Below are 24631 nucleotides of genomic sequence, written 5' to 3'. Positions count from 1 at the left end.
GAATGAAATTTCAATTCTGAAACTTGATTTAGACTTGTTAAAAATTTGTATTTGGGGATTTTCATTAAAATTTCAGCTTACTAGTCTATGAGGAAGCCCATAACAAACTCATTATGTCAGTTGACATAACAAAAGTGAAGATGGGCTTTAAAAACTTTTTGTGTGTGAGAGAGCACGTGTGTGTGCGTGTGGGGGGGAAGTGGGGCACAGAGGGTGAAGGAGAGGGAATCTTAAGCAGGCTCTAAGCAGGGCTTTGTCTCACGACTGTGAGATCGTGGGACCTGAGCCAAAGTCAAGAGTTGGATGCTTAACCGACTGAGGCACCTGGGCACTAAAAACTTACAGATTTTCACACACTTTAGAAGTAAATATGGATGAAGTTTCTTTAGATTCAACTCTGTTCTTAAAAATTTAAGATTTGATTCTGTGGTGTTTGCTCTTTTCGTTTAGAATGCTTGAGCTCTTGGTTGTTTTCTGACTTTGTACATGAGGTTGATAAAATACTCCTCAAAAGCAAAAGTTAACAAGTGTATCTTTAGTTCCTTAAGAATGTTCATTGGTGGATAGATATTTCCTGAAATGTGATTTGTGTTAGAAAGATCCTTCCTATAGCATCTTTTTAGATCATTAGTAAATATTTGCATGGGTTTTTTTTTTTTTTTTTTGAGTATTTTTTTTAAGTTCATTTATTTATTTTGAGAGAGAAAGAGTATGAGTCTGGGAGGGGCAGAGAGAGAGACAGAGAGAGAACCAATCCCAAGCAGGTTCTGCACTGTCAGCACAGAGCCCAATGTGGGGCTTGATCTCATGAATCATGAGATCATGACCTGAGCCGAAGTCAGATGCTTAACCAACTGAGCCACCTAGGCGCCCCTGTTTGTGTGTGTTTTAATGTCTGTGGCAAGTAAGTTGTTTGAATTTGCTTACAAATTTAAGTTAATTATGAAAAACAACCCACAGTGGCATAGTACATTTGCCCCAGTGAGTTGAAGTGTATTTTTCTACATTTGTATTTTGTGTCTTGTTATCAAATTATAGAAACAACGCCCAGAAGTCCAAATAGATTTCTCAGTGTTACTCTGTAGAGGATGTTTTATGCTTTTTAGATTATGAGCCATTAGGGTTGGAAAATTTATATTTCAGAACTCAAAACCTGTGTTTACTTCAGAAATCTATCTTCTCTAGGGTATCTTGACAATGATAATTGAATACTAGGAGCTCTTAAAGAGTACAGACAATTTTTTCTTTCATGATGTCATTGGCGTGTGAGAAGCTCTGAAACCACTTTAGAACTATTTGTTTATTTGTAAGTAAGCCATTGTGTCTGTAAAGTGCAGAGAAATGAGATTGTTATGTTTCCCAAATTGCTCTTCAGAATAAATTACCAGTTCTAAGGAAGCAATTAGGTAAAAACATCCAGAGTTTTCAAAATATTACAACTAAAACATTGCTTTCACATAATTGTTTTTCATGTTTGTCTCAAGTAAGGCAGCCTTTAAAATACAAATATTGTACTAAAGGATGTTAATTGTTGCAGTTTCTTGCAAGAAGGTATGGTGTCACCTTCAACAAGCGTCCTTTTTGTTTTGGAAAAAGGTTATTTTTAGTTATACAAATAATACACATTCCTGTATTTATCTTCCAGCTGCAGAAATTAAACAGAATCAAAACAGTTTAAGCCCTTGTGTAGGCCTTTCCATACCGCATCCCCCTTCCTCTGCCTCCTAAAGAGAAGCAATCATCCCAGTCCTGAATTTAGAGTTTATCAGTGCCCATGCCTGTCTTTATACTTCTCCATATATGTATGTAGCCACTGCCAAATGCTTTTCAATTGGAAACAAATGGAAAAACACTGCATGCATTCTGCTACAACTTTTCTCTGTCAGCATTATGTTCGTGGTATGTAGTTGATTTATGACTTACCACAGTTTACCCACTCAGTCTCTTCTGATGGACACTTAGGCTGTTTTCATTTTTTGGATTTTGACAACAGTACTGTTAGAAACATTCTTGTACATACTTCCTGAGTCACAAGAGTAAAGTTTTCTCTACATAACTGAAAGTAAAATTGCTTAAGTTGTGTATATCTTTAGCGCTCCAAAATGGCTTCCCAACTTTGGTCCCACCAGTAACAAGGGTAGACTACCCATTGCTCCAGATTGTTGGCAGGTCTAGTATTGTTGGACTTCTTCCAGATTTTTCCAAACTGATAGTTGTAAAGTGGTATCTCATTATGGTTTGCTTTTCAGCTTTTTTTGGTTAGCTTTATTGAGATACACAGTCACAGTTGACTCTTGAACAGTGCAGAGGTTAGAGATGTTGACCCCCCCCCCGCCCCCCACCATGCAGTCGAAAATCTGCTATAACTTTTGACTCCAGCAAAACAACTCCTAATAGCTTACTGTTGACTGGAAGTCTTACTGATAACATAAATAGTTGATTAACACATATTTTGCATGTTATATGTATTGTATACATATATATTCTTATAACAAAATAAGCTAGAGAAAAAAATACATTTACATTACTGTATTGTACTTATTGAAAAAAATCCACTTATAAGTAGACCCATGCAGTTCAAACCCATGTTGTTCAGGGGTCAGCTATATTCATTATGGTTTTACTTTTAACTTTCTGGAATAATCTTTTCCATTATGATTTGTGCGGTATATTTCTTATATAAGAAATTCTTCTCTAAATCAAGATCATAGAACATACAAATTGCACAGTATTACAGGTAAGAGCAGGGTCTTAAGAATCAGACTACTTGAGTTTGAATCCTAGCTTCACCACTTACTATCTATGTGACTTTGAGCCTCAGTTTCCTCATTTGTAAAATGAGACTGATAATAAGAATGCCCATCTCAGAGGGTTATTATGAGTATAAAAGGGTATGTAATACATTTCAAATACCTGGCACAGAAACTATGCATGTGTTAGTTGTGGTGGGAGCGGTTATCTTTATCACCATCATTATTTTTAGTGAAAATTTTGTTCTGAGTGTCTTGGTTTATATAATTTATAGGACTGTTAGAAATTCTGTGATTTTATGTGTTTAAGTTGCATTATTTGGCCTGCAGATGATCCGGTTTTTATGAAAATGTAAATATTAAATTATGAAAATATGCTTAACGTTCCTTTGTCTTGCAGCTAGTGGTGGTTGGCAGGAACCCGAAAATCCTCACACGCAACGGGTGAGTGATGTGTCATCAGAGAGAGGATGAGCTAAAAAGATGGAGGGAAAGCTGAAGATCTTCCATGTTACGGACTATGGATATGGCATATGCTTAGAAATCTGTGATGTGTTTTTTGGTATCTGTTACATATAGAAAGTGCTCTCATAAGACATTAAGTCACAATGGCTGTGTTTTCCAGTCTGACTTAAGTTCATAGAAAAACCTAGCTGTAGCTTTAGTTCTGTGGTCAGGTTGTGAATCAGAATAAGGACATAGTATGCGTTTGTTTCTGTTTGTCATGTATCCGCCAACTAAGTTAAGGTTCTGTTTGTTCTCAAATGCTCTTGGAAATACCATGGACATATAGATGTCTGAACTCCTAGAAACACCACACATATAAGATGCCCTTGGACGAAGCAGTGGTTGCTGATAGAAGCACGACTCGAGCATTCTTTAACAGTTTAAAGTGAATTGATCTGTTTGGGAGGTACCCGAGCTGATTCGTTGCCGCAGAAACTCAAACATGAGAAAGAAGATGACGTGGTAGTGAAATGAAGGACTTACGGTCAGGCTGTACATTAAACAGTGACTTCTAATCACTCACCTGTGATATCAGCAAAAGTTAGAAATACCATGGATGAGAGTGTAAGGAATTGGACCTTTCACATACCCTATTGTTAGTGTAAATTAGTACAGATTTCTTGAGCTTTCAACAGCATCTATATGAACTATGACCTACGGAAATACTTGCATTTATGCACAAAGATATGTATATTCATTGACCAGACATTTATTGAGCACTTATGTCCCAGGGGCCATGCTGAACAGTAGGGATACATGGTCCCTTTCTTTATAGAGCTGAAGTCCAATGGGGAAATAAAACTTGATCAAATTATCCCCAGATAAAGGAGAAAGGGTGATATGTGATGTGAAGGAGAAAGAAATTGTGCCATGTGAACATTTAAAGAAATTGTTTTCATCTTTATTTATCTTAGAGAGCGGGGGACAGGGGCAGAGGGAAAGAGAGAGAGAGAATCTAGAACAGGCTCCATGCTTAGTGCAGAGCCTGATGCAGGGCTTGATCCCACAACCCTGGGATCATGACCTGAGCTGAAACCAAGAGTCAGATGCTCAACTGACTGAGCCACCTGGGCCCCTTGTGAACCTTTATTAGGGAGATTTCAGCTAGTTAAGTCCATGTCTGAGGACTGTGCTGAGCTCTGAGGACAAACAGGCACAGAAGGGAAAGAATTCAAGGCAGAGAAACAGCACATACAGAGAGCTTATAAGTGGAAGAAGCAAAACAAGTTGTAGACAAGAAGGGGAGTGTGACCAGAGCCCAGCACAGTATCAGACAAATGGACAGAAGAATGTGGGGTTGGACCATGTGGGACCACATGGACCAAGTCAGGGAGATTGAGAAGGTTTGAACTGTTTTTAAACTAAGTGCTGACAAGATCACGTTAGTGCTTCTAAGAAGTAATTGCTGCTGAACTGAAAGTGAATATCAGGAAGCCATTAAAGTCGCATCATAGGAAGTGCTTAAATACCTTAACAGATATCTGTGTTACACAATAAGATGCAGCCTTGAAAACAATGAGATCTGTTGACTGGATGAAAAGTTCCTAATACTTCTAGTCAAATAAAAAGTTATAATTTATTTCTCCTATATGAAAAGTGTTTTCAGACCTATGAAAGCTACGTATGTATACATGGGGTTTTTGTTTTAATGTATGCAGATTGTAATATTATCATACCCATGTCTGTGTGTAAGAATGCTATCTAAGCTGATAATTGTGGATGCCTCTGGTGAGGGGAAGGGTGGACTTGGGCACAAGAGAAAAGAGAAGTATCAGTTTTTATTCTTTATGTTAAATATTGTTTGAACTTTTCACAACATATATTGCTCTTAGGATTAAAATATGTTTTAAAAATGAAAAGGTATGAGTGGTGAAGACAGTACAAGCTGTCACAGTCTTAGATGTCCTGTGGCCATGCGGAGAAAATGGGAGCAATTGTGAGGGGAAACAAGTAAAGAAGTAAAAGAATAATAAAAAGAGGGCTTGAAATTTCCAAGCCTTTTCATTGCCTGTTTCTTCCTGTTGCCACAGTTTCCATTTTAATTCTGCAAATAATTGAGAGAAATGTGATAAAGAGAAATTCTCTTTGAAGGGCAAACTTGACTACTGTAGTAATTTGTCTCCTTCATTCGTTATGTGTCCAGTCAGTGGTGTTGATTAATTTTGCATATTTCCTGTTAGCTTTTTATGCAACAAATACTGCATCTTTGATTTCTTACAGATGAACAAACTGATTGAGTATTACCAGCAGCTTGCTCAGAAAGAGAAGGTTGAACGAGATCGCAAGAAACTAGCACGGCGTAGAAACTATATGCCTTTGGCTTTTTCGGTGAGGACTTGGTCCAAAAGAGGAGTGTGCATTTCATTGATCGAGGCCTGTGTGGCATGAGAACAGTGACCCTTTCGGAAATTGGCCACTGTCCTTAGATTCCTGAATGATGGGTAGCAGAGAATCCTAGTGTCTAAGTCTAGCAGTTAACGCTTTTGCCATATCACGAGTTCTATTTGAGTTCTTTCAGTTTTAAGGACATTTGTGTTCCTTTTTGCATCACTGTCCTCCCTCTCCTGATTATTCCCCACAGCTCATGTTTAATTTTGTAGGCATCACAGAACTCTTAAACAGAAAGTCAGAAGAAGGTGGGCAAGTGGTAGATTTTATTCACGTTACCCAGTAGCCCACCTTTGACATCCTGTAGTAATGGTTTTCCAGCTCTCATGATTATTTCTGGCACCTTCCTATGTTTCTCCAGTGTGAAGAACACTGACTTTTACGCAATGCATTTGGGTGGTTAAATAAATAGTAACATATGTACGTGTAATTGTTAGGAATTATTTATGGAAGTCACTGTCGACTATTTGTACTACCAATCCAGACGCAAAAGGTTAGGATTTGGCGCTTTTGTTATTGTCCCCCAAGTTTCATTTGCTGTCACAGAACAATTTCTTTTCTCCATGCTTGCTGGGGGCCCAGCAGGTTGACATTGAATACATAACATTTATTGAAGGACAGTGATGTCTCAGGCACCGTGCTAAGTGCTTTTCCCATTTTATTTAATTCTCACAAAAATCCTGTAGGGTAGTTTGACAGTTGAGGAAATGTAACTTACCATCCTGCTTCTGTATGATAATTAGTTTAAATCACTGAAACTCTAAGGGTTGGTGAGGTCCATATAAAAACCTTTAGTTTTGTGCTCGCTTTGGCAGCACATATACTAAAATTGGAACGACAGAGAAGGTTAGCACGGCCCCTGCACAAGGATAAATGCAAATTTGTGAAGCGTTCTATAAAAAAAAAACTTACTATTTAATAAAACATTAAGACATGCAAGGCATCTACATTTGCCAGAGACTTTAATGAAGGCTAAATAAAACTTACAGAATAGTTCAGTGCTATAATCAGCATACACACTACTATGTTTAGGAGAGGAATTTGAATTAAAGGCATTATTCTTCCAGCTTCCCTTATAACCTGCCTGCTGTATGAGTTTGCTTCTATCTTATGCTGCATTTTTTTGTCTCTGTTGCAACCTGCTGCTATTTGGGGGCCTACAGCAACACACTATTCATGTAGTGGTAAGTTCTCTTTTATGATTCTTGCTAACCCTGAAGAAGTTAGCAGGTGATCACTGGTGTTCCATGAAGACATTCATCATGTAGCTTAGACACTCCACATAGTTCTGGTCTAAGCCATAGAGCCATTGCTTAGATACTTTTAGATTAATAGTAAAAAATAAAATAAAAATCACATTTAGTTCAGTTTTGCTGTACTAATATAGTTTCAGTCTCCATGTGTGATGCTTTTATTCTTTTAAGAATAAAATGATGTGGGGCTACAAATTTCTTTCTTTAAAAGGAACTTTAAATTAGCTTTTTGGTTTTGTTTTTTTGTTTTTTTGTTTTTTGCTTATTTCCCTGAGCTTCTCATGCTGTCCCACCCCAAAATCTTTCTTTTGGTAAATAGGATGTATAAATACGGGATTTGTAATCGGGATTTCTGAACTCTCTTTAGGACAAATATGGTCTTGGAACGAGGCTTCAGCGACCACGAGCTGGTGCAACCATCAGTACCCTTGCCGGACTGTCGTAAGTTTGGACATTAAATGGCTTGGAGGAGAAAAGCAGGTATCAAAATGAATATTGAAGGAATGTGACGTAAAACAGTGCCTACTGGGGAAGAAGAGTCTCATGCTTAGAAAAGACCTGAGCAGAGAAAGAATGTCCTACAATAGAAGAATGCTTCAGTTATTGCTATCATAGACTTTGAATATAATCAGGTGGACCTTTGAGAAATTAGTGCTTTTTATCTTTTAGCCTTAAAGAAGGAGAGGACCAAAAAGAGATAAAGATTGAGCCAGCTCAGGCCGTGGACGAAGTAGAACCTCTACCTGAAGATTACTATACAAGGCCAGTCAATTTAACAGAAGGTAATATTTTACATTATTCTACTTTGTTTCTATTTCACATCTAATCTGCTTTGGTTACTAAATGCCCTGGATTTTGAGTTTGTTTTTTTTTAAATGGGTATTTATTTTTGAGATAGAGACAGAGTATGAGCCAGGGAGGGGTAGAGAGAGAGGGAGACACAGAATCCAAAGCAGGCTCTAGGCTCCAGGGTGTCAGGACAGAGCCTGACACAGGGCTTGAACCCGTGAATTGTGAGACCATGACCTGAGCCAAAGTCGGATGCTTGACCAACTGAGCCACCCAGGCACCCCTGGGTTTTGAGATTTTTAATGCCATAGCTGTTAGTAGTAAAATAAATCAAGTAGCAAGTGAGATGGATACAATCATTTGAAGAACTTTAAAAAAAATTTTTTTTTGAGAGAGAGACAGAGTGTGAGTGGGGAAAGGTTAGAGAGAGAAGGAGACACAGAATCCAAAGCCAAGCTCCGAGCTGTCAACAGAGTCCGACGGGGGGCTCGAACTCACAAACTGTGAGACCGTGACTTGAGCTGAAGTTTGATGCTTAACTGACTGAGTCACCTAGGCACCCCTGAGGAACTTTAAAATGTCAAATTTCAATATAGTAGCTTTTTGAAGAACTATTCACAAGGGAAGTGTTGTTTCATGTGATAATTTCATATAAGCCTGATTTTGAGCAAGTCATTACAAACTAAGCCTGGTTCCTGCCTTTCATACTAGTGACCACCCTTCAGCAGCGCCTCTTGCAGCCTGACTTCCAGCCAGTCTGTGCCTCACAGCTCTATCCTCGTCACAAACATCTTCTGATCAAGCGGTCCCTGCGCTGTCGGGTAATTATTCCATTTTGTAGAGTTGCCATTTGTATAAGAGAAAAGCAAAAATAAATTAAACATTGGGATCTGACTAACATCGAAACTTTGGGGGATGTAGTAAATATAAAGAATGCTTACAGAGAATGGACTAGGTGTCTAGGCATCATTTTAAATGCCTTCAAGATAAAAATCCTTACAACTATGAGATATGGGTACTATTGTTACCCCTGTTTTATAGATGTGGAAACTGAGGTACCTACAGGTTAATAAGTTCATAGCACTAATCCCTAAGAAAATCCTGAAAGAATATATAACTTTTAGGCTAATAAAGAGGAAACGAAAAGGAGTAATAATAATTTAAAAGAAAGCAAGAAAGGAAAGACAACAGCAAAATCGAGCCTCTAGGAATTTATAACACAAACAACTGAATTTTTTCAATAAATAAATTATAAAAGAAAACAAAAAAAAAGGGGGGGAAAGAAACCTTTTAGATCAGTGCTATTCAGCAGAACTTCTTCTGATGATGGAAATGTTCTGTATTTGCACAGTCCAACATGGTAGCCACTAGTCGCATGTTGCTATTTAGCACCTGAAATGTGGCTGAGGTGCTAAATCTTTCAAATGACCACTTGTGACCAGTGGCTACTGTTAACAATACAGCTCTAGAAGAGATCTACCAAACATAGTATGTAGACTTCATTTAAATCCCAATTCAAACAAAACATAAGAAAGGGCCAGGGAGCGGGGAGGAAAGGAAGAAACATTTATGAAATCTTTGGGGAGATTTAAACACTAGCTGGATTTTTGATGCTATCGAAAGAACTTTCCATGTTTTTAACGGATAAAAATAGTATTGTTATTTTTAAAAATATCTTTCAGAGATACATACCAAAACATTTATGGATGAAATGACATGATGTCTGATACTTGTTTCAAAACAATCAGGCATGGTGAATGGGTGAAAGTATAGATGAAACCAGATTGGTCATTGTTGCTAACAGGTTGCTAATTTGTTGAAGCTGTGTGACATGTACTAGGAATTTCTACTACTAATTTGTATTTTGCATATATAAGAATATTTCTATAATGAAAAAGCTCTTCAAAAAAGAAGGAAAGGGGTGCCTGGGTGGCTCAGCTGGTTGTGTCCAACCTCGGCTCAGGTCATGATCTATCAGTTTGTGAGTTCGAGCCCCACATCAGGCTCTCTGGTCTCAGCGCAGAGCCTGCTTCAGATCCTTTGTCTCCCTCTCTCTCTGCTCCTCCCCTGCTCATGCTGTCTCTCTCTCTCTCTTTCAAAAAATAAATAACATTGAAAACATAAAAAAAAAAAAAAAGAAAAAGATACTGGCTTCTAATTGTGGAATGAATAAGTCACTGGAATAAAAGGCACAGCATAAGGAATATAGTCAATGATGTTGTAGTAGTGCTGGATGGTGACAGACAGTGGCTACGCTTATGGTGAGCACAGCATAGTTTAAAGGGATGTTGAGTCACTACGTTGTACACTTGAAATTAATGTAGCATTGTATGTCAACTGTACTCAACAAATTTTAAAAAATAAGAAGGAAGGAAAAGCCCATTTTAAGTATAAAGACATGTATTGATTAAAAGTAAATAGATGTAGACAGATAAACATGCTAACACTAATCTTTCTAATCAAGAAAGCAAGTGTAGCTATCTTAGTTTCAGACAGCAGATTTCAAAGTAAAGAAAAGGATCCCTTAACAGGGATAAAGAAGGGCATCACATAATGATAAAGGGGCTAATTTTCCAGGAAGACATAACAATTCTTAACATGTATATGCCTAACACTAGTGTCAAACTATGTGAGGCAAAACCTGATAGAGCTGCAGGAAGAAATAGGTGAATCCACCCTCATAGTTGACATTTCATCACCCCTTTCTCAGAAACGGACAGATGCAGCAGGCAGAAAATTAGTAAGGACATAGCTGAACTCAACAACGTCATCCATCACTGGATAAAATTGACATTTGGAGAGTGCTTCACCTAGCAACAGCAGAATATACATTGTTCGCAAACTCATCTGGAACATTCACCAAGGCAGTCTACATTTTAGGCCAGAAAAAGAACAAAACAAAACAAAAAGCTCATCATAATGGATTTGAAAGAATAGAAATCATACAATGTCTACTCTCAGGCCACTGTGGGATTAAACTAGGAAGGAAGAGAAAACTAGAAAGTTAGCAAATACGTGGAGATTAAACAACACATTTCTATTCTAAATAGCATGTGTCAAAGAAGAATCCTCAAGAGAAATTTAAAAATACTTTAAGCTAAATAAAAACAAAAACTACTTATCAAAATTTGTGTGATGCTGGGGCGCCTGGGTGGCTCAGTCGGTTAAGCATCCAACTTCAGCTCAGGTCGTGATCTCACGGTCCGTGAGTTCGAGCCCCACGTCGGGCTCTGTGCTGACAGCTCAGAGCCTGGATCCTGTTTCAGATTCTGTGTCTCCCTCTTTCTCTCTCCTTCCCTGCTCATGCTCTGTCTCTCTCTTCTCAAAAATAAACGTTAAAAAAAATGTTTTTAAAAGAAAAATTTGTGTGATGCTGTGAAAGCCATGCTTAGAGAGAAATTTATAGTATTACATTCATAGATTAGAAAAAGAGGAGAGATCTAAAATCAGTCATCTAAGTTTTCACCTTGGGAAACTGGAAAAAGAAGAGCAAATTAAATCCACAGTAAGCAGAAGAAAAGAAATAATAATTCAAGCAGAAGTCAATGAAATTGAAAATAGGAAATCAGTAGAGAATATCAACAAAACCAAAAGTTGATTCTTTGAAAAGACCAATAAAATTGATAAGCCTCTCTCCAGGCTAAGTAGGGAAAAAAGAGAGAGGGCACGAATTACTAGTCAAATGAAAAAGGGGACATCACTAGAGATCCATGAAAATCAGAAGGATAATAAATACTATGAACTCTGTGCCCACAAATCTGATAAAAGAAGAAATGTGTGATCTGAATAGGCTTATGTCTATTAAATAATAAATTGAATCACTAATAACCTTCAAAACAGGAAGTCCTAGGCTCACACGTGTTTACTGGTGAATTCTACCACATATTTAGTTACACTAATTCTTTTTTTTTTTTTTTTATAAGGTTTGTTTATTTTTGAAGGAGAGAGAGACAGAGTATGAGCGGAAAGAGGGAGACAGAATCTGAAGCAGGCTCCAAGCTCTAAGTTGTCAGCACAGAGCTGGATTTGAGACTTGAACTCACAAGCTATGGGATCATGACTTGAGCCAAAGTCAGATGTTTAACCGACTGAGCCACCCAGACGCCCCAATTATACCAATTCTTATAATGGCTTTTTAGAAGGTAGAAGCAAAGGGAATACATCCTAATTCATTCTATGAGGCCAGTATTACCCTAATACTAACCAGGCAGACATTACAAGAAAAGTACAGATCAGTGTCTCATGAACATATGTGCAAAAATCTTCAACAGAATATTAGCAAATCAAATCCAAAAAAGTATTAAAAGAATTATACACCATAACCAAGTGGGATATATTCTTGGGATGCAGGGCTGGTTCAACATTTAAAAATCAATGAAATCCGTCACATCAGCAGACTTAAAAAAAAAAAAAAAATCACATGATCATATTGATAGATGCAGAAAAGGCATTTGACAAAATCAAACACCCATTCATGATAAAAAGAAGAAAAACTCTCGAAAACAGGAATAGTGAACTTTCTCTACTTGATACAGACTGTCTACCAAAAGAAATGAAAGGGGGGAGCGCCTGGGTGGCTCATTCGGTTTAGCATCTGACTCTTGATTTTGGCTCAGTTCGTGATCTCACAGTTCATGGGATCAAGCATCATGTCGGGCTTCCTGCTGGCAGTACAGAGCCTGCTTGGGATGCTCTCTTCCCCTCCCCCCACTTGTACTCTTTCTCTCTTCTCTCAAAATAAACATTAAAAAAAACTTTTAAGTTTATTTCTTTCTTTATTTAAAGAGAGCGCGGGAGGAACAGAGAGAGAGGGGAAAGAGAGATAAAATCCCAAGCAGGCTCCGCGTTGCCAGTGCAGAGCCCAGTGTGGGGCTTGAACCCACAGACTGTGAGATCATGACCTGAGCTGAAACCAAGAGTTGGATACTCAACTGACTGAGCCACCCAGGCGCTCCAATAAATAAACATTTAAAAAAATAATAAAGGATTAGTGTCCAGAATACATGAAGAACTTTAGCAAATTAGTAAGGAAAAGGTAACAACGGGATAAAAATACCCAGTAAATAGTAACATACAAGTCATGGCAGAGGAAATCCCAGTAGCCGGTAAACATGAAAAATATTCCTACAGTAATCCAGAAAGTGTCTGTTAAAACTACAGTGAGACACCATTTGATAGTTACCAGGTTAGCAAAACATAACGCGTGGGAAATGATTGTACAAGAATCCTCATTGCTGCATTATTTATAGTAGCAAAGTCGTGGAAACATCCTAGATACCCGTCAATTTGGGCATAGAAATGATGACAGCAGGATACAGAGGTACCTCTGTGTGCAGACATGGAATACCAAGACAGGAAGTGAAGACAAAGGGCGGAGGAGTATATAAAGTGCTCCCTTTTGTGTTACTGCAAAAAAGATGATGTCTGTGTATACTTGTACGTGCATAGGCTATTTGTGAAAAAAACACGAGAAACTGGTTGGGCTCTGGGGAGCGGGACAAGGGGACAAGTCATGGGTACCTTTATGCTGTATTTTTTTGTACTATTAAGAAATTTTTTTAACCAGACGTATGTAGTACCCATTCAAGAAAGTAAGTAAATAATTGTTACTGTATTTTAAAGCATGGAATCTGGAAACACACTTTGTGGATTTAAATCCCAGCTTCAGTTCTTATTGGATCCGTGAAGTAGTACAGATTACTCATCCTTCCCATGCCCCATTGTCATCACCTGTAAAATGGGGACAATAATAGTTATGGTACGTAACTTTCCTCATAAAGTGGATGTGATGTTTAAATCCACTTAAACTAAGGAGCACATTGCTCAACACACATAGTATGTACCCAGTATGTGTTATTATTTCAGCAGTTGTTAGGCCCCACAAAGGTAGGATAGTATTTGATAGTGTGGTTGCTTATATCCACAAGTCCAAAACATCATCTTTTGTAACTTGTGGTAATCAGTAGCATACACACTGTTTCAAAGTATATGTGGTCTTAGAGCAGAATGAAACGACAAACCTTGAGTAAATGCTGTCCTTCTGAATTTAGCAGCTCTGTGGATCCAGCATGGGTGTTCTTGTTTTCCTCTGATACGTATTAGAATTTTTTCTTTTTAGAAATGTGAACATAATTTGAGCAAGCCAGAATTTAATCCAACATCTATCAAATTCAAAATCCAGCTGGTTGCTGTGTGAGTATTTTGGGATTGGTGTTTTTAGTTACCGTTTTTTGGCTTTTTTCAATATGAAATGTATTTACTCTGGGCTTACAAGAAGAAAATGACATCAGAACAGTTTTGATATTTCTTCTGTTTAGATTTTGAACTACGTATCATGAAGTTAAATACAAATTATAGACCTAGAATCAAGGGTGTTTGTACTAGGGACACAGGGACAGGGTGGTCCGGGGCAGAGATTGTTTTGTTTGTTATTGGACAGAGAGTCACTGGTCACTCATTACAAATTACAAAGTGCCTAGTTTTGGTATTGATCCAAAATATCAAAGTAAAAAATAATAAAGTATGGCAAATCGAAGAGTATCCCCTTCATTGTTCATCTTAATTATGTTCTGATAACAGTCTTTGAGTGGGATAAAAGTGATTATTAGTGTTAATTCACTGGGACTTGTCAAGAGAAGGGAATTTTATGTATGAAAATCACCTTTCAAACAAGAAAAGTAGTTTGAGAAATTAGGAAAATAATTGTCTTGATTTTAGGGCAAGAGAGCCCTTCCTAAGTAAGGCAGGAAACCCAGAAACCACTAAAGAAAATAGACAGCTTTGCTCTTAGCACAAAAAAAAAAAAAAAAAAAAAAAAAGACAACAAAGTCCTGGGACAGACAGTAGAGTAGGAAAGAGTATTCGGTATTCCATGATAGATAAAAATTTGATGTCCCTGGAAGACAGAATTCCCACAAATTGGAAAGGTAAAAATGGGAGTAGAACAAAGGATTTGAACTGGCAGCTTATAGAAGAGGAATTTCAAATGGTTATTGAATACATGGAAAGATACTGAGACTTGTTAGGAGAAGTTTAATAAAGATCATTTAGTGCTCATGAGAATGTGGGGAAACGTATTTGCATACACTGTTGGTAGGCTTGTAGATTGCTTTATGGAGTCTTTTTGGAGAGTGGTCTGGAATATCCAGACAAAATTACATAGACTAAACCCAGGAGTACTGTCTCAGGAATCTATTCTTTGAAGCAAAAGCACCAATATCTAAAGATGCATATGTAAGGATATGTATTATAACGTTTTAATGACAAAAAGCTAGAAACGCTTTCTGTGTCAAGCCAATTAACCATTAAAAACTAGTTGATTAAATTGAGGTACACTCAGGGTATAGAATATTATGCAGCACTTCTACATAAGTCGTCTCAGCAGTCAAAAACATTGAGAATAGGTGTATAAACACCGAACTGGGATTTGACTCTGGGCAGTTTTGAGTTCAGACTAAGCACATGTGAGTCTAATATTCTATTTTCTTACTTAAAGAGGCAGCAAAGGGGTACCTGGGTGGCTCAGTCAGTTAAGCATTCAACTTTGGCTCATGTCATGATCTCATGGTTCATGAGTTCAAGCCCCATGTTGGGTTCTCTGCTGTCATCACAGAGCCTGCTTTAGATCCTCTGTCTCCCTCTGTGTCTGCCCCACCCCTGCTCACACACACACTCTCTGAAAAATAAACATTTACGTTTAAAAAAAAAAAAAAAAGGCAACAAAACATATGGTAGTTAAGGGCAAGGACCCTGGAGCTACACTGTCTGAGTTTGAATCCTGGCCACTCACCAGTAAGTTACTTCTCCCAAGCCTAGTTTCTTCATCTCCGTAATGGGGATGATGATGATAATACTTGTGTCATGCAGTTACAGTGAAGATTATGTAAGTTAATTTTTTTAAGTGTTTAAAACATTGCCTGGCATGTGTAGTGCTTTGTAAAAGTATTTGGTAAGTAATGTGGTGGTGTTTTTACACCCCTGGATGGTGTTACTAAGTCAGTTTTGGGTCCCATAACCAGTTGCCTTTTAGATTTACAGAAATGAATTAATAAAATCTCAAAAAATATGTCTAGCAAACGTATAAGGAAGATGTCTACCATGATACACACAGATATATGGGCCCTAAACTAGAAATGTGCTTAAGATTTAAGAAAGAACTCCTTAGCAGTTGGTTTCATTTCTTAAGTTCTAATTATGATGATATCATATGATTCTTTAAAATTCTATTTCTGTGCCATGTTCTAATCAAAGAAATCTTTGCTGTACTCACTTAAAAAAAAAGTAACAATAATTTTAAGAGACTTCAGTGAACATTAATGTATTTTTTTATTCATGCATAGCAATTATATTCCAGAAGTGAGAATCATGTCAATTCCCAACCTTCGCTACATGAAGGTTAGTACTTTGCTTGTTAACAGGGAGACAAAGGATTGGTCAGAGATGTGTGCATGTATGTATGTGGGTGGCTGTGCGAGATTCAAGAGCAAGGGATAGAAAAGAAAGGAATCATAAAGGAATTGCGATTTTTAATTTCTTTAAGCAGGGATTCTTGACAACAGCATCTTTGGCATACATTTAGAAGGAGTAGTGTGTACATTATACAAAGATGGAATCATGGGTGGGGAAAGAAAGAAGATGTTTTACCCCACAAGCATCTTTAGCCACGTGATTCCACCATCTCATGCCTGTGAGTGTATCAGATAATCAGGAATCAACTGGATTTCTTTACCATGGCCTTTCTCTTCTTTGAGGTCCTTATCTACGCCCCCTCCTCCTGCCCCCCACCATGAGTTGTAGAATATTCTGCAGCAGCCTCTTTAGTTCTTTCCTTCCATGCTGCTTATGAAGATGTTTATGTAGCCCATGTTCATTTAAAAGATTTTGCTAATCTCAACAAAGTACCAAATAAGGGCAAATTATGGTTCAAGAAATCATAAAAATCTTGTAAGTCTTGATGAATGATTTTTTCTACATCTGCTTACCCTGTGGCTTTCATATTTATGAGGACTTCTTTTTCAGTCCCTAAGTGGAGGGCTGGGTGGAACAAGAGTTACAAACTTTTATTGCTTAGATAATGTATAGTCCCCAGATTTTCTGGATCTAGTAACTGGCCCTTTCTGTGGGATCTGTCCTATTTCCTCATGTGATAGCAACTCCAGAGCATACATAGCCTGACATAAATAATAGAATAGGAATCAGTGAGCACTTGGAGGACCCAGTGATGTAGAGGTGTAGGTAGGTGTTAACTACTCAGAAATAATGGGGGATTGCGGGGAAGGTGACAATTTTGTGAAATGCTTGGTATAGCAACTAAGAAAGTGGCCCTAGGTGGCAGTAGTAGAACATGTCTAAGAGAGGCTTTTCGTGTTCCCCAGGAGAGCCAGGTGCTCCTGACGCTTACGAATCCAGTGGAGAACCTCACCCATGTGACACTGGTGGAGTGTGAGGAGGGAGACCCGGATAATATCAATAGCACTGCTAAGGTAGGTGCATTTTGCCTCATCCTGATGGACCCTTACTTTTCCTGGAGGGGCCTTTTGACCTGGCTTAAAGGACTCCATGCTGTCTTCCATTTCCATATCCAAGTCGTCATCAAGTTCTTTTGATTTTACCTCTTGAGTTTTTTTTACTTTATACACAATCACCGTACCATTGCTCTGTTGGAAGGTCTCTTCCGTTCTTACGTGCACTGTGACAGTAACTTCCTGGCTGCCTTGTTTTGAGTCCACCCCCACTTCCATTCCAGCCCATCTTCTGTCTTACCACCGAAGTGATCTTTCTAAAATCTAACTTTGATCATGACATGCTGATCATTGGCATCCCTCTGACTTGGGGAAGAAACCCAGATTCCTCAGCATAGCAGAAGAGCTTAATGGCCTTCCCTCTATCTTTTCTTCCAGGATGACCTTCTGTTTTTTTTTTAAAAAAAACTTTATGGGTTTTTTGTTGTTGTTGTTGTTTTGTTTTTTAATTTTTGAGAGAGACAGAGCTTGAGTGGGGGAGGGGCAGAGAGAGAGGGATACACAGAATCTGAAGCAGGGTCCAGGCTCTGAGCTGTCAGCACAGAGCCCGACATAGGGCTCGAACTCACGAGCTGTGAGATCATGACCTGAGCTGAAGTCGGACACTTAACTGACTGAGCCACCCAGGCACCCCTTTAATTTAAAAAAAAAATTTTTTTTAATGCTTTATTTTTTTTTTTTTTTTTTTTTTTTTCAACGTTTTTTATTTATTTCTGGGACAGAGAGAGACATAGCATGAACGGGGGAGGGGCAGAGAGAGAGGGAGACACAGAACCGGAAACAGGCTCCAGGCTCCGAGCCATCAGCCCAGAGCCTGACGCGGGGCTCGAACTCACGGACCGCGAGATCGTGACCTGGCTGAAGTCGGACGCTTAACCGACTGCGCCACCCAGGCGCCCCGCTTTATTTTATTTTTGAGAGAGAGAGAGATTGAGAGCAGGGGAGGAGCAGACAGAATCTGAAACAGGCTTCAGGCTTCAAGCCGTCAGCACAGAGCCTGATGCAGGGCTTGAACCCACAAACCATGAGATCATGACCTGAGCCGAAGTCAGATGCTTAACCAACTGAGCCACCCAGGCACCCCTCCATTAAATTTTTTCTTTTAATATTTATTTATTTTTGAGAGAGAGAGCATGCGAGCAAGGAGAGGCAGAGAGAGAGGGAAACACAGAATCCTAAGCAGGCTCCTGGCTCGAACCCATGAGTCACGAGGTCATGACCTGAGCCGAAGTCGGAAGCTTAACCAACTGAGCCATCCAGGTGCACCTTTCATTCTGCTTTTTAATGATTTCACTTACTAGCATCATTTTCAAAGAGAGATGACGCTCATCTGTCCTTACTCTTTTTAAAAGTTTGTGGGTTTTAAAAATGTGTTTATTTAATTTTAAGTAAGTTAACATACAGTGTAATATTGGTTTCAGGGGTGAAACCCAATGATTCATCACTTACATATAACACCCAGTGCTCATCCCAACAAATGCCCTCCTATCATCCATTTATTTATTTATTTAAAAAAAATTTTTTTTTAACGTTTATTTATTTTTGAGACAGAGAGAGACAGAGCATGAATGGGGGAGGGTCAGAGAGAGAGGGAGACACAGAATCCGAAACAGGCTCCAGGCTCTGAGCGGTCAGCACAGAGCCCGACGCGGGGCTTGAACTCACGGACTGCGAGATCATGACCTGAGCTGAAGTTGGACGCTTAACCGACTGAGCCACCCAGGCGCCCCGCTCCTATCATCCATTTAGCCCATCCCCCTTTCTACCTCCCCTCCAGCAACCTTCAGTTTTTTCTCTGTATTTAGGAGTCTCTGATGGTTTGCCTCCTTCTCTGTTTTTACCTTATTTTTCCTTCTCTTCCCCTATGTTAATCTGTTGTGTTTCTTAAATTCCACATATGAGTGAAATCATATATTTGTCTTTCTCTGACTGATTTATTTCACTTAGCAGAACACACTCTAGTTCCATCCACATGGTTGCAACTTGCTTTTTTAGTAATACTAATAACCTGTGAGACAGAAAGAAGTGCCTGATATGTACACCCAGCTTGTAGATTTGCTCTCTTTCTCTTCATACCTCCCCAGGCTCATTTGTATCCATAATTACAAATATGGTTGACGTTGTTACCTGCTAACCTCTGACATAGCAAAGTTGAGGCCTCCTTACAACATAAGGCTGAGTCTGAAGAATGCTTAACAATTCTTTATTTTGTACTTTTGCTGGAAATGTCTGTGTTCCTAAACAGTATGTTTTCAAACACTGTATAAATAGTGAAGTAATATTGTGTATTTCTTGAAACTTGAATCTTCTGTGTGTTTAGGTCAGTGTCACACTGTGCTGTATTTTGTCGAATGAATGGCCTGCAACTCACTGGCCCATTCGGAGGCAAACTTCTCTGTTTCACTCTGCAGGTTGTGGTGCCTCCCAAAGAGCTCATCTTGGCCGGCAAGGATGCAGCAGCCGAGTACGACGAGTTGGCAGAACCGCAGGACTTCCAGGACGATCCTGAGTGAGTGAGCGCTCAGTGACCGCCCCCCCCCCCCCCCTCGACCCCACACACACACCATAGCTGGCTCATATGGGAGCCCCACGTGTAGATCCCAGTTTTCTCATCCTGGTTTTTGAGATACTTTTTTCCTATGATAAAAATAATTACTATAGCAATTTGCTGAATACATCTACAATGATGAAGAAGAAAATAAAATAAAATCCCACTACCAGAGAAAAGCACCATTAACATTTTGGTCTTTGGCCTTCCATGTATTTCTTCCATCATTGGGATCATTCTGTAAGCCGTTTTTTAACCTTTTTTTCCTTTTAAATATATTTGTCCCTCTTAATAAAAAATATCAAGTACATGATTTTTAATAGTGTGGACAGGATCCAGTGTTCTCTCCCTATAGTTTTATCATTAGATTTGTCCATGTACCACTCATCCCCTGCCCTTTGACTAAAAGATTTTACTCTCTCATACCTAATAACTGAGAAGTAACAACCAAACCTTTCCCTGGGTGAGGGTACATCAGTACACCAGTCTAAAACTGCAGCTGGAAACTGCTCCTTCCTGAGGGAAGCATTGCTGGAATGATGCCCACAGGAACCACGCACAAATAGGAAGCTCATAGGCAGGAGCAAGCCCCTACCCCTTCAGATTTCTAGTCTCCTTTAGACCCCTCCTAAGCTCCCTGTCGGGAGCCAGCCTACAAAGCAGAAACATGGACAGCAGAATCCTGTGTCACAAAGCAAGATGTAGAAGGTGGGCTTGGAGCTGAAAGAATAGCTTCACATACAGGCACAAGGAACACATAAGCTTTTTAAACAGAATGATCCAAAGCTTCCTCAGTAAGACGTTAGAAAGAAGAAATAACATGGGATGGGGTTGGCGGGGCGGTGTGGATAATGGGCAAAGATGAGATTAGTACAATGATTAGCAAACTTGAGTGAACTTCAGAAAGCATCAGGGCCGGTGTTGTGTTGTGTTGTGTTTTGTTTTGTTTTGTTTTGTTTTGTTTTGTTTTGTTTTGTTTTGTTTTTAGTCTGTAGAGTCCCAGGCCCCGACCCAGATACTCTCTTTAGCAGGTCTAGCGGGGCACCAGAAATCTGAATTTTTTTTTAAAAGCTTCCTAGATATTAGTGGTTACCTGAGAAGTCAGGCTAGAAAGACACTAATTTTTTCCGAGTTTTTTTTTTTAATGAATCTGATGCAAATCAAGGGTTCAGTTATTTACTGTAGTACAAAATGCATTGAGTTAGTCCAATACAGAATTCATTCTCTGTAATCCTTGCTTTATGTGGGTCCTTAAATGACATTAATTAGGTAATAGAAATTTGTTAAACCAAGGTTGGTTTCTGAAAAGATCATCTGCGATAACAAATTTCTAGTCAGGTTACATGACAGATTTAATAAAAAATTGAATGAACTATATTTCACATTGTACTTTTAGGACTTTCAGGTATTTGGACATTAATACTATATAATAGTGTATAAGTAGGTAACTGTTTAAATCCAGTAAGTTTTCTTAGAGTGAGTATCATTTGATAGTAGGACAAATTCTGTCTCATTGCCCTTTAGCTTTTTGTTTGAAACTAAGTTACTGAGGCACAAAGTTCAAGTGCATGTCACAGAAGATGAAAGTTGAAACTTCAACTAAAGAGATCATTTTTCTGTTCTAAAAATTTCTAACTTACAGAGCTTATTTACAAAAACACATTAATCTGTGTTGTTCCAGAAATTCCGTTACAGCTCTGAGTTAATATCAGTCTGTATCCTATAGAAATATTACCACATGCACACAAAGATAAATGTAAAGGGGTAGTTGTAGCACCATTGTCTATAAGAGGAAAACTGGCAATAACATCGGTATATACCAACTATAGTAACTCTATGAGAAAATACTATGCAGTCGTTAAGTAGAATGGAGAAGATCTCTATATACCAGTATGGAAAGGTGTTTGTGATAAACTGAGAGGAAAAAACCAAGTTAACATAATAGTGTGCCCCTTTTGTATTGGTTTGAAAAGCAGAAAAGTATAAGTTTATAGAAAAATATCTGGTAGGTTAAGAACCAAAGTGTTTGTAGTTTTTCCCTGTGTACTGAGGGGGAAAATGAGGGAGAACTTACATTTTCCCATTTAAATTTTCCACAACTGGGTATTTTACTTTTATAATATTAAAAAGATAGATTGACATTTTGCTGAAAGAATGCTTCATCCCTGATAAACGGAATGGTGGTCATAACTTGTCATCAGATAAAATGTAAATCTTAGTGGCTTGGCTGACTTGTGACCTGCCTAATACTGTGCTTCTTTTTTTCATAGCATTATAGCCTTCAGAAAGGCCAACAAAGTGGGTATCTTCATCAAAGTGACCCCACAACGTGAGGAGGGTGAAGTGACCGTGTGCTTTAAGATGAAGCATGATTTTAAAAACCTGGCAGCCCCCATCCGCCCCATCGAAGAAAGTGACCAGGGCACAGAAGTCATCTGGCTCACCCAGCATGTGGAACTCAGTTTGGGCCCACTTCTCCCTTAAAAGGTGCCACCAGTGGGGCGGATCCCAAAGGACAGTACCACCACGAGCCCACGTTAAAATGTGGAAGCCGCTGCTTTGTTAAGCCTTGTTTGTAACGATGTACCCAGGCACTACTGAATCCTATTCCTAGGAAGGTGGGGGCACAGGCAAGGCGTTGGGAACACAGGGTAACTCCTGTTCTCTTGCTCTCACTTCTGCTAATACCAGTGAATTACTGTCTCCCTTACTGAACCCCGCACGTCGAATAACAGCAGCATAGTTCCCTCCCAAAAAAAGGGGGTGGTGGCTCTTCTTTGGCGTGGCATTAGATTTACCACCTGAGAAATTCTGACCATACTGTCTCCCAGTCTGATCTCACAAGGGATCACGGTCTCACAGATGAAACCTAAAATGATAACTGAAAGGTGGACCTGCTGTTAATGATCCAGCACTGGTCTGCTCTCTGCATCCCATTTAGCTATAATCTAGCACTCTAAACATACCCCTTCACTGGTTGCCACGGCTCCCATCTTGCTTAGGTTTGCACTGGACAGAAAAGTAGAAATTGTCACATCGTCTTTAGTTTTGCGGTGTTTGAAAAAACCCGTGAGATTCTCAAGGCGCTCCCATTTGCCTTTTTCTAAGTGAATACAGCATACTTACTTATCAGTTCCTCTTAAAATTTCTTTGTTGTTAGAACATGGAACTCTCTTTTGAGAAGAATTGAAGAAGCAAGCAATCACATGTCATGTCAAGGGGGTGGCGAATCCCATTCATTTTAAATGTTGCCACAATATCCAGGGGTTACCGCTGTCACTGGGAGGCAGCCCTTCTGTGTCTCACTCCCTTCACCTCCTCTCTGCCCTGCCTCTTTAACTCAATAAGTTGTTCTGGACATTTGGCACCTGGAAAGAGCCCAAAGAAAACTTGGTGGACAAGTTCACTTCTGGAATGCAGATTTTTAGCATGATCCAAAACTAATGTTCTTTCCACTGATTTGAAGGGTTACATAACGATTAAAATCTCTTGAATCCCAAACTAGATATTAAGATAAGGAACCTTTCCTCTTCCTGAGTTTAAGACTTTTATCATATGGTGTGTCAAATAAGACCATTTTGATTGTAAACCATAGAACAGTTCAGCATACTTGCCTAACAGCACATGTGCTGTTTTCTCTTGGTATCCTGGAGTTGGGTTGCTGACCTTAACTTCTGTGTTTTCTAAAGTGAGATTTGACCAAGTAGACCAGCTGCACCACATTGTCTGTAAATGTATTGTTAGCAAGTGGCCAGCACATTTTTGGGGAGAAGAGAAATTTCCTGTTTGTCCTCGTTTTGTTTTTAAGTTCAAGCCTTTAGTTAAAAAACAATTAAGATATGTAGTAGTCTAGAACATAGGACATAGTAACTTATTAGCTCCCTTTGGAAGATAAAAATACTTAGGAAGCCTTTGAAAGACACTAAATTGTACTCTAAAGCTTAAGCCGACTTTATGAAACAATATTCCACAGAGTAATATATATGCTGCAGTATGAGAAAAAAAATACACATATCTCTAACATTATGAGAGTAATTAGTAAGGTTTAGCCTCTTAGGAGTTGGGGCAGGGGGTTGTATAATGACAATTTGCAGACTGTAGATACAGTTTAATTTTTTGTGACCCCACAGTGTCAAGTCAGTTTTTATTTCACTACCTGCTAGAGCCTGCTCTGACGCCACTGCTCCATATTTGCTGGTGGAGAAGCTGGACGTCAGAGCGGAGAATGGCTTCCTGTGTTTACACATCTGCAGACTGTACAACAGTTGTATATTGTGCGTTTACGGCATGTAGCTAGTGTTCGTTCCCAAAAGTGATAATGTTGAAGCCATGGGTCTCATCACCCCCAGGTGACACAGAAACACAAAAATACTTTTGATCACAGATTTTTTTTTTTGCCTTTAGAAGTCAAATTAACGTGAAGAATAACAGAGTCATTGTATGAATGTTTCCTCAAGATAATTTTCAGTGCAAGCCAGTATTCTGTGTATTAGTAGAAACGGCTCAACACCTGCAGCTGGTGAATTCAGAATTTTGTTACTTGTTTATATTAGATCAGGTGCAAGACTGCCAGTGCACAGGCAGTGTGCACCTCTGCAGGCGAATAAGATGGCATTAGCACCAGAAACTACAGTTTTGGAAACTTAAGGTTAGGTTACTTTGGATTTGTGGTTTGATTAGCCCACCAAAGGTTTCTTTTGTTCACAGTGCTTATAGGTGTAACGTGCTAAGTAAATGTCATGCATATTTGTGAAGAAACATCCTTTTTGGTCCCTTTTGGGAATGAGAGGCACTCCTTGATCCTTATGAATCACAGGTTCCTGTTTTGCCTTATAGCTTAACTTAATGTAGTGAAATAAAGCAGACAAAGCTTGA

General features: G+C 38.9%; 1 protein-coding gene and 1 non-coding gene across 3 annotated transcripts in view; both read left to right on the top strand.

Moving 5' to 3' along the window:
• The window catches only part of DCTN4 (dynactin subunit 4), a 31845-nt gene extending 7214 nt beyond the window's left edge, over window positions 1-24631 (top strand). Inside the window, exons 4-14 of one of the 2 annotated variants that reach the window (XM_058720285.1) lie at window positions 3151-3194; window positions 5478-5585; window positions 6809-6829; window positions 7266-7339; window positions 7568-7680; window positions 8399-8508; window positions 13806-13879; window positions 16027-16081; window positions 17062-17169; window positions 19620-19717; window positions 22027-24631. In XM_058720285.1, the coding sequence (XP_058576268.1) occupies window positions 3151-3194; window positions 5478-5585; window positions 6809-6829; window positions 7266-7339; window positions 7568-7680; window positions 8399-8508; window positions 13806-13879; window positions 16027-16081; window positions 17062-17169; window positions 19620-19717; window positions 22027-22240 (1019 nt within the window). In that variant the 3' untranslated portion in view covers window positions 22241-24631. The remainder of the gene's footprint in view (window positions 1-3150; window positions 3195-5477; window positions 5586-6808; window positions 6830-7265; window positions 7340-7567; window positions 7681-8398; window positions 8509-13805; window positions 13880-16026; window positions 16082-17061; window positions 17170-19619; window positions 19718-22026) is intronic. The other variant, XM_058720291.1, reaches the window with a different exon arrangement.
• Window positions 6445-6548, top strand: LOC131489580 (U6 spliceosomal RNA). Its single transcript, XR_009250662.1, has one exon. It is a non-coding gene; the product is annotated as a U6 spliceosomal RNA (small nuclear RNA).

Source organism: Neofelis nebulosa, chromosome 1 (assembly GCF_028018385.1).
Source record: "Neofelis nebulosa isolate mNeoNeb1 chromosome 1, mNeoNeb1.pri, whole genome shotgun sequence".
Classification (NCBI taxonomy): domain Eukaryota; kingdom Metazoa; phylum Chordata; class Mammalia; order Carnivora; family Felidae; genus Neofelis; species Neofelis nebulosa.
The sequence above is the reverse complement of the archived record's forward strand: the minus strand, read 5'-3'. Positions and strand labels throughout refer to the sequence as shown.